Source organism: Microtus pennsylvanicus, chromosome 5, assembly GCF_037038515.1.
Source record: "Microtus pennsylvanicus isolate mMicPen1 chromosome 5, mMicPen1.hap1, whole genome shotgun sequence".
NCBI lineage: Eukaryota > Metazoa > Chordata > Mammalia > Rodentia > Cricetidae > Microtus > Microtus pennsylvanicus.
Window position 1 is genome coordinate 93905033 of NC_134583.1, and position 10641 is coordinate 93915673.

Below are 10641 nucleotides of genomic sequence, written 5' to 3' on the forward strand. Positions count from 1 at the left end.
TTATATACTTTTATATATGTGTATGTGTGTGTGTGTGAGCGTGTGTGTATACACACACATATATAAGCATTTCATACATGTTAAGTGTGTAGTTAAGTGCTATTTACTACATCCATGATGGTATATGAACACTGTTAATGATCTGGCTCCAAGACACTTTATTTTGTTCAGCTGAAACTGCACCCAGACCCCTCATTTGGCCTTCCTCCAGACTCAGAAAACCACTGCTCTACTTTTCGTCTGTACAATTTTCACAGATCTGTGATTTAAAAGTATTTGTCTTTTTTTTTTTTTTTGATTTTCGAGATTTGTCTTTTTTGATAGGTTTATTTCATCTCAGGGTCTTTTTCTTCTATGTTCAATGTTAGGATTTCTCTTTTTATGCTAACTATTCCTATTACATTGCACATGTACACACATTTTTTTTAATCTGTCCACCTGTTGATGGTTATAGGTTGCTTCCATGTCATGTTTTAACTATTGCATATAAATTCTGTGAAGTTGAGTATAAATATCTCTTAGAGTCATTGCTTTCTATTCTTTTGAGTATATAGCAGTAGTGGAATTGCTGGATCACATGGTAATTCTTTTTAATGTTTTGAGAAATTCCACAGTTTCCATCATTTTATGTGACTCTACCATTGTATATCACTCCAGACAGTGTGCCAAGGCTGTAGTTACCTCACGTCCTTCATTCATTCCTCCCTCGTGTGCTTTTCAATGATTTGTGTGTTTACTTTAGAGTAGTTTATGTAAGTCCTTTCCCAGTTGTTTTTAGGATTTTTGTTGTTGTTTGAGATTTTGTAGCTGTGGCTGTCTGAATCTCAAAATGTCAGTTGGGCTGGCCTCGAACTTACTGAGATGCACTGCCTCTGGAGTGCTGGGATCAGTGGTGTGCACCACCATACCTGGGCCTTTTTGGCAGTTTTTGTTATTTTGTTTTTTGAGACAAGGTCTTATTGGTATGGAACTCAGAGACTTCCCTGCCTCTGTCTTCTGAGTGCTGGAATTAAAATTGTGTGCCGCCACACTCCTTGCCAGATTTTAAAACTGAGTTTTGTTGAGTGTTAGGAGTTTTATATGTGGTCTGGATATCATTCCCTTATCAAAAAAAAATTGGATTTATAAACCAGGCAGTGGTGGCGCATGATTTTTTTAATCCCAGCACTCAGAAGGTGCATGCAGATTTCTGAATTCAAGACCATCCTGTTCTACACAAAGAAACCCTGTATCAAAAAGAAAAGAAAACAAACAAACAAAAAATAGGATTTACAAATGTTTTCTTCCATTTGTAAGTTGCCTTTTTACTCCTTTTTATTGTATTGCCCTTTGATGTACAAAATTTTTAATTTTCAAAAAAAGACCATTTTCTCTATTTTCTTTTTGTGTTTGTTTTTGTTGTTGCTTATACTTTTTGGTGTCTCATCCCAAATGTCATTACTGCTTGGTGATGGTGGCACTTACCTTTAGTCCCAGCACTAGGGAGGCAGAGGCAGAAGTTCTGAGTTCCAAGACAGCTAGGTCTACACAGAGAAACTCTGTCTTGAAAACCCAAAGAAGAAAAAAGTCATTATTAAACTAATGTCTTGAAACTTTTGCCTTCAATTTCGAGTGTCCCTATTTCCTCACTCCAGCCTACCCCACTTACCACCCAAGACAGGGTTTCTCTGTGTAGTCCTGACTGTCTTGGAACTTACTCTGTAGACCAGGCTGGCCTTTAACTCAGAGATTTACCTGCCTCTGCCTCCTGACTGCTGGGATTAAAGGCTTGGGCCACCACTGCCTGACCTCTTTTGAGTTTTATATAGTTTGAGGTGTAATATTTGACATTTGGAAAAAAAATTGATGTTTGGGATTAATGTTTGTGTATGTTTGTGTATACTATTTTGCAAAGGTCCAGCTTCATTTTGCATGTAAATAAAAGACTGTCCTTTTCCTATTTAATGATCTTGGCACCCTTGTCAGAAATCATTTGAGAGTGTATGTAAGGTCTTATCTGTGGGCTTTCTGATCATAACTTCTTTGTCTTTATGCCAGTACTACATTGTTTTTGTTAGTATGCATTTGTTTGTTTGCGATTTTTTTTGTTTTGTTTTTTATTTTGGTTTGGTTTGGTTTTTTGTGACAGGGATTCTCTATGTAACAGTCCTGGCTTTCCTGGAACTCACTCTGTAGACCAGGCCGGTCTTGAACTCTGAGATCCACCTGCCTCTGCCTCCTGAGTGCAGTGATTAAAGGTGTGCGCCACCGCTGCCCGGTTTACTATGGTTTTGTAATAAGCTTGAAATCAGAAAGTGTGAATCTTCCAGTTTTGTTTATTTTCAAAATTGTTTTAGCTGATTAAATTCCCTTGTAATTCAATGTAAAATCTTGTTTCTGTAAAATATCTTTTTATTATGTGTATATATGTATATCTGTGTATGTGTATGCCTTGAGTGTTCAGATGCCTCTGGAGACCAGAAGGCAGTTGTGAGAACCTGACATGAGTGCTGGGAACAGAACTCAGGTCCTTTGCAAGAACAGAAAGTGCTCTTAACTACATACAAACACACATACACACACATACATACACACACACACATTTTGAGGTCTCAGATACCTCTGCTCCTGCTACGGATTTTAATTTAGTATCCTTTGGGAAGCTATACCTGCTAAGTACTTGTTACATTACAAGCACCTTGGTGAGCAAATAAAATGTTTACTGCTGACCAGGATGTGCTTTCCCAAGTCTGTAGATGATAAAACCGGCCAAAAGAAGTTAAAATATTTATTATAAGTGCAGTTCTGACATTTAACTACCCACAGTATTTACAGTCTCAGTACATTAAGAGCACAGTCCCCAAAATGTCCTTGCTTCTGATATAAGCCACAAATTTTGGTGTGCAAAATTTTCCATACTTTGGACCAACAAGCTATAAATTTATGGGATACCCAAGTTCCCTCAGGTTTGACAACTGAAAAAAAAATTTCTAGATTTATTTATTTTATGTGTGTGTGTGTGTTGCCTGCACATGTGTTTGTGTACTGTGTGTGTGCCTGGTATCCTCAGAGATCAGAAGAGAATGTCAAAGACAGGTCCTCTAGAATTAGAGTTATGGATGGTTGTAAGTCATTATGTAGCTTTTGGGAACCAAACTGTGTCCTCTGCAAAGGCAAAAGTGCTCTTAACCACTGAGCCATCTCTCCGGTGTCATTAGTTTTGAAAACTTACTGGAATGACTTGTGGAACTCAGGAAAGTGGTGCACATACAGTGATGTCATTCTCTCTACAAATCAGGGTTAGCTGAATGAAAGAGACTTGGGAGCTAAAGCAAGGAGGGTTCTGCATACAGCACTTCCATGACCCCAAAGGAATCAGGATGTGTTATTCTTGAATTTTGGACTCCAGAGGGTGTTTTGGTTTTGGACGGGGTTCATAATGTAAACTTAATTAATTGAAATCCGTAAGATTTAATTCAACATCTGTCTTTCCTTCTTGAAGGTTAGTAAGTATGATGATAATGGGTTACTCAAAGCCCAAACTTGGGCCACCACACCGTTGACTTTCTGACCTGTCTTGCTCTCATCCTGAATTATTTCATTAACATTAGCTGTCAGTGGTCCACCGAGTTACCTCAGCAGCATGAAGTTTCAAACCCACCTAAGATAATCTCTCTTGAGAAATGACAACAGTCAAAAGATTCTCCTAGTACCAGAGCAAACCTAGACAAATTATTATGTAGCATAGGGTTGCATAGCTAGTGAGTGAAAAACCAGGACCAAGTCCAGTTCCAATTCTGAAGCTCTCCTCTCTCTATTTCTCCACTCTTAATATTAAGACCCATAGATAAGTGGTTTGCTTAAGGTCCCCCAACTGATTACTAATCCTGACTGCCCATACTTGTTCCTTTCACAGTGTTTGTTTTTTCCCCCATGATGGGACACATTTGCCTTTTTTCTGTGAATTTTGAAATTTGTATTATACAACTCCCTAGCTAAAGTGCACCAATTGTTATCTGACATCACCTAATCATTTTATTCCTATACTTAAAATCAAATAAACAAAAGTAAACCAGTACAACATTTGAGAAAGTTATGCTTTTCTTTCTTTCCTTATTTACTTGCTGTTTTCTTTTTATAAAGTAAGAAATGTTAAAAGGAAATTAATCTTTATTTCTAGTGTGCATGGTGCTGTTTTTCTGATACCTGGCTGTACACTTTTGCTTCTAGGTACCATCCATTGTATTTTCCATGCAACTGGGCACCATTACACCTGGAAAAAAGTTACCACAACAGTACACAACATTATTGTGGGCAAGTTGTGGATAGATCAGGTGAGCAAAGATACCCAGAATGTCTCTGAACTTCAGAGTACCTCTTCAGGTAATCTTTGTTGTATTTAGGATCCAGTAGCTAGTCCCAGACTGTTTTTTACTGGATCTCTTAAAGGATATTCTCTCAGGCAGTAGTCCCACCTCTGTAAAATTCTATCTACAAATTATTATTTATGAATGACCAAATTATACATTCCATCAGTGACTCCTGGGACTCTGTTGGGCAATATAAAGGAATGCAAGACAGAGTTACATAGCCCCGGCTCTTAATGAATTTGCAGTGTCCTAGGCACTAGCGTTAGAAAGTCAGAGAAGGCCCTGCAGGAATTAGTGTGTCGTTGAAGAAATATGGCGTGTATAGGCTGCAAGTATAATAGAATTGCCTAATACAGGAGACATGCTGAGAGTCTGTCTAGTTAAGTGTTAGCTTTGGGGTAAGACTGTTCTAGCTCGGCCAGAAAAGAGGCTATATTATCTTCTGAGGAGGGTTTATGCTTGATGCGGAATTAAGCTGAGTATCTGAGGGCTAGAAAGGAGTGAAAAAATCAAACAAATGGAGTCTATAGGAAGATCTGTAGAGTTTTGAAATTGTCATTTGTGTCAAGCAAAGGAATTGTAGAAGAGTCCTCGTGAGGGACTTATTCAGAAGGGTGGATTACTACCTGTGCATTTCAGTTTGTGTACTGAAGGCCAAGTCATGTTACCAACATGTGAAACACAAACAGTTTGACCTTAATTTCAACCTGAAATACAATGATTACAGAGGGTTTCCACAGTGCCCCAGGTCTTTAAACAAGGGAGCGCTCACATGTAAAATTTACGTCAGTCTTCATAAAACTAACCCATGATTCTTTTCTCTTTATAGTCTGGTGAGATTGACATCGTAAATCACAAGACAGGAGACAAGTGTAATCTTAAATTTGTTCCTTATAGCTACTTCTCTAGGGATGTAGCAAGAAAGGTAAGAGAGGCTGAAATGTAAATATTTTTCATTTAGTGTGTATCCCTTAGAAGGGCTGGTGAGTGTGCATTTGTATTGAGGTAGGTAGGTAGAAAGACATGTATTCTATATATGGATGTCAGAAAAGTAGGCATAAAGAAGATGTAAAGAAGCTAGGTGGTGGTGCACACCTTTAATCCCAGCACTCGGGAGGCAGAGGCAGGCAGATCTCTGTGAGTTTAAGGCCAGCCTGATCTACAAGATCCAGAGTGTCACGTGGGAATAAAGACTAACCAGGGGGGTGGTGCATGCCTTTAATCCCAGTACTTGGGAAGCAGAAGACAGCCTGGTCTACAGAGTGAGTTCCAGGACAGCCAGGATTACACAAAGAAACTGTTTAAAAAATGGGGGGAAAGTGAAGACTAGTTGAGGATTCAAATGGGTTTGTGGATCTGTGTAATTTCTAGAGTAACTTTGTCAGGTACTTTTCCTTCTTACATCAGAAATTCCTGTGTAATAAGAATTCATGGCTGTGTTATAATAATTGGATTTAGCTAGGACTTACCCTAAGACTTTTTCTTGTAGGTGACAGGAGAAGTTACAGACCCATCAGGAAAAGTTCACTTTGCCCTCCTGGGGACATGGGATGAGAAAATGGATTGTTTCAAAGTTCAGCCAGCCTCTGGGGAAAATGGGGGTGATGGTCGACAGAGAGGCCATGAAGCAGAAGAAAGTAGGGTTATGCTGTGGAAAAGGAATCCTTTACCGTGAGTATCGCATACAAGCCTCCTGGTGGCTTTGCGTATAATTCTGGGGCAGTATAAAGGTGTTCTGCCTGCTTTCTTTGTGGTTGTCTGTGGAACTGTCCAGGGAGATCAGAACCTGTGCAGAGATTACTAGAGATTGTACACATGATAGGAGTTGAAGCATGATTTCTTCCAAGAATCTACCTCACCAAACATATACCAAATTGTAGTTCTTCTTTCTTAAGGTCCACTCAAAACAATCTCTTTATAATTTAGTGTTCTGTTTTTGAGACAATGTCTAGTCTCACTGTATAGCTCAGGCTCTTTGAAGTCCTGATCTGGTCCTCTACCTCCCAAGAGCTGGGTTACAGGCTTTCACCACCATGCCCTGCATTCTCACAGCAATTCAGCGCAGCCAGGGAAGAAAGCTGCTTTCTGCCTACTAACAGTTTCCCCACAGACCCCAGGAGCTAACACACAGAGCTTTGGAGACAAATGCAGGCCATTTGTCTCTTGTTATCATCATATATTATGTCTACAGAAATAGCCAGATCATCCCAGAAAGAGGTCTGAAGGGAAGCAAAGGAAATAGAAATGAGGCAATTTTGAAGATTTTATTCTTCCTGATAAATATAGATAATTCTGAGTGCAGATGCTGCAGTAACTGTTGGATGAAGTAATGCTTGGGAAAGGTGGGAGCAGTATAGTTTGGCTCTCTTATTTGGAGTTACCTGATAAGAGTTTGGAGTTTTTCCATGTGTGGGACACTTAGATACAGGCAGTGTTCCAAGCTGTTGCTCCTTGGATTGAATTGAGGCTCTAGAGCTGCCTTTCTTTTGTCTTGTTTGTTCTTAGGAAGAATGCAGAAAACATGTACTACTTCTCAGAGCTCGCCCTCACTCTCAATGCCTGGGAAGGTGGCACTGCGCCCACAGACAGCCGGTTGAGGCCTGACCAGAGACTGATGGAAAATGGGCGCTGGGATGAAGCAAATGCTGAGAAGCAGCGCCTAGAGGAAAAGCAGAGACTCTCCAGGAAAAAGAGAGAAGCAGAAGCTGTGAAAGCCACGGAAGATGGTAACAACCCTGTCCCCTGCTCTGATTTCTTGTACATGGCAAGTGCCAGCTCTAAACTTGCTTTTCATTTTCTTCCCTTTTAGGCACACCATATGACCCCTATAAGGCACTGTGGTTTGAGCGGAAGAAGGACCCTGTCACCAAGGAGCTAACTCATATTTATAGGGGTGAATACTGGGAATGTAAGGAAAAGCAGGACTGGGGTTCTTGCCCAGACATTTTCTGAAGTGGCTATAACTCAAAGGAAGAGGGTCGATCGGAGAAGACGGCAGAGGATGTGCAGGAAGGCTGGCAGTTGGGACTCTTACCAAGTGCTTTCCTCAAATTTGTCTGTCTTAACCAATCACTTTTTCCAAATCAATCACCAGAAGCAGACACCCATGGTGGTGATTGGCTGGTTGCCTTAGCTGATTGACGCTGAAATCGACGTAGTAGATACTCATGTTTGTAAGGGAGCGGTTTAGTGGCTGAAAGTTAGTGTTACTCTACATCTGTAAAGGCAAGTAAGTGTCCCTGGTCTTCTCCCTCTGACCCAATATAAGATGACGTCATTTACCCTTCCTTTGTAGTGTCCTGCTCAGCCAAGATCTGCATAAGATTGTGATTCATGAGCATTTTGGTGCTGTTCAGAGCAAGAACTGATTTTAAAGTTCTGTAAAAAGAAACACATTAAGACTTAATCAGCAGAGGCATCTTGCACAGGCCTCATGTTAGGAAGTGTGTTCACACATGGGCTTGGTTTAATGTAGCAGCGTGTGTAAATAACTAAGGTTTGGGAGCATCTGCAGGAGAGATTGTTCTCCAGGGCTGGAATATTGAGTTACGTTCTTGGAGATTTTGTCTTCACTTGCATATACAACACCCCTCTGCTGTTTTCTTCTACTTTGACAACAACCAGAGGCCTCTTTTGGTAGTTGATAAGAGGGCCACAGTATTTTTATGAAGGGGTTTTATGGTCTTCCTCAGGTGGAGAACCTCTGAGAACACAGGCAGGGTGGAAGAAGACTGCTAGCCATTTGTACCTTCCCAGCCCCTCCTCATCCCGTCTTTCGTTGCCTTTCTGGCTTTTCTCCTGGCACAGTACCAGTTTGGGTTTGTGCCACACTCTGGAGCTAAACATTGCCTGACCCATTCTGTACACTTCAGAATTTGAGAGAAGTTTCTCTGCAACAAACGTTTTCATCATCTTGAAAGTCCCATGGAATGGAACCACCTCTGGAATAATGTGTTAAATCATCTGTATATTATATATATATATGTGTGTGTGTGTGTGTATGTAGAGAAAAATCTAATTTTTTGTTTGTTTTCCTCTTTCCCATGAAGAATCTTGATTTTTTTTTTTATATACCACCTGTCTCCCTGGGACTCTCTTGGACATGCATTAATATGGGCCGATGCTCCTCTGCTTTCCACCTTTGAGGGGCACTGCAACCCCAAACATGTGGCGCTTACTGAACAGGGACGAGGAGGAGGGTTCGTGCCATGGTGATCCACTGCTGCCTCAGCTCTGCTTCCCTGACCACCTGGCTCTTGGAAAGGAAGTCCTAGTCTTTTTCCTGCCTCAGTTTCCTTCCGTAGGAGTATGGGTAGAAAGTCAGGAAGGTGATTTCCACCTTCCTTATGTCCCAGCCAGCTCAGGCTAAATCCCAAAAGAGTTTTCTTCCAAGGATGTGAGCTAAGAGCCCTTGTGCCCTTTGGGAACTGCCTGCCGGGCCCTGGCTTGCTTCCTTTAATTTTTCTGTTTTAATTTTAGTTTCCTGTTCAGAAACATAACCCTTGTGCAACCCACCCTTGGTTGAGGGTCATAAATTGAGGTGCCTTCCTTATGTACTTTTTGTTAATATTTTTGTTTTTGTTCCTTAACTATTGAGCCTCAGCCATTGTGGGTCCGTGGGGAAAATACCATTCCAGAGGAAGCTATCCCTTCAGGAAATTGGATTTTACTGGGTAAATTAGTATTTTTAGTCATCCCCTGCATCCATGCTCTCCCTCCCTAGGTCAAATATGATCAAAGATTGAGCACTGGGGAATTTCCTCCTAAGAAGGCTTTTCCCAGCACAAGGGGTTACTCCAGGGAGGTCCATAAAATGGGCACCATCTCTGGAGCCTTCGAATAGAATGGAAATTTCCCAGGACCTTGTTGCTTTAGCCCCTTCCTCTATATCTGCACTACATTTCTAGCTTGATTCCCAGACCCCTGCTAACGGAAGAAGCCTAGAAGTCCTGAAGATGGAATAAAGTCACATGAAAGCAAAACAAGAAAATATATTTTCAGTTTTTTTGCCTTATTGCTTTTTTTCAAAAAAAAAACCTACTAAATTAAATAATTTTTAAAAAGCTATATTGTCTGATTTGCTTCTACTCCTACTAGGTAGGAAATAGTGGTGAAGAGAGGGAGACCTGGCCAGTGGTGACGTATTCTGTTTGGAAATGGTATGTGGATGAGTGAGTGTGTGTGTGATCTGTGCATTTCTGGTGACCACAGAAGCCAGAAGAATGTGTGGAAAGGTTGTGGCAACCAAACTGAGGGCCTCTTGCAAGGAGCCGTCTCTCAAGTTCCTAGATTTCAATTCTTCAGTATCAGTCTAGGCTCATGAGCAGAATAGCCTTAACACCCTGTAGTGTGACCTTTGCCACTGTCTTAGCATAGGGAAACATAACTAATAGTTTTGATTCTGGGCCTTCTCCCCTCAGAAATGTAGGGATGAGGCTATAGCTTAGGGGCAAGAGGGTTTACCTAGCACGGTCCTGCCTGGCCTGAATGTAATCCCAGCCCTGCCTGGGGGGCAAGGGGATCTAGTAAAAGTTGAATTCTCGAAATTCTTAGCTTTTTGCTGTGTGGGTTCAAACCCAGCCTTTGGGAACATACGCAGTTGTACTTTGTTTTATTTTTTTAAATATTTATTTATTTATTGTGGACACACTATTCTGTTTGCATATATGTCTGTAGGCCAGAAGAGGACACCAAACCTCATTACAGATGGTTGTGAGCCACCATGTGGTTGCTGGGAATCGAACTCGGGTCCTTTGGAAGAGCATGCAATGCTCTTAACCACTGAGTCATCTCTCCAGCCCCTGTACTTTGTTTTAAAGACCTTCAAAATGAAGGGGCACACCTGTCTTCCAGCAGTCAGGAGGCTGGGGCTGATTTCCTGAGCCCAGGAACTCAAGTTTCAGACAAATAAAAGGCCAGGAATGCTGGTGTAGGCAATCACATGGGAGACAGGAAGATTGCAAACTCCAGACCAACCAGAGACATAGGTCCTGCCTCAAAAGCAAAAAGACCTTTGACAAGCAATGACAACATTTTACTTTTTCCTTTGCAAAATCCAGGCTCTGGAAGAGGACAGGCATAGTAGGATATGGGCCTAGAAAGCCATGTCAGAGAATGCAGCAAAGCATCCATGAGGAGCCCTGAGTCTAGAGTACTGAGAGCTGAGAGGAACTCATTCCTTGGTCACACAACTTTCAAGAGTTAGGATTGTTCTGACGGTGGATTAAAAAAAAAAAAAGGACCCTGAAAACAATTTGTTCAGGCACGGAGAGCTGATTGGTTAGTTAGGGTT

The 10641-nt window shown here is 41.2% G+C and overlaps 1 protein-coding gene across 1 annotated transcript in view; it reads left to right on the forward strand.

Annotated features, from left to right (window-relative positions):
• The window catches only part of Osbp (oxysterol binding protein), a 31008-nt gene extending 21592 nt beyond the window's left edge, over positions 1-9416 (forward strand). Inside the window, exons 10-14 of the mRNA XM_075973560.1 lie at positions 4210-4313; positions 5179-5274; positions 5839-6020; positions 6855-7075; positions 7159-9416. Of these exons, the coding sequence (XP_075829675.1) occupies positions 4210-4313; positions 5179-5274; positions 5839-6020; positions 6855-7075; positions 7159-7301 (746 nt within the window). The 3' untranslated portion in view covers positions 7302-9416. The remainder of the gene's footprint in view (positions 1-4209; positions 4314-5178; positions 5275-5838; positions 6021-6854; positions 7076-7158) is intronic.
• Positions 9417-10641: the final 1225 nt, after the last annotated feature.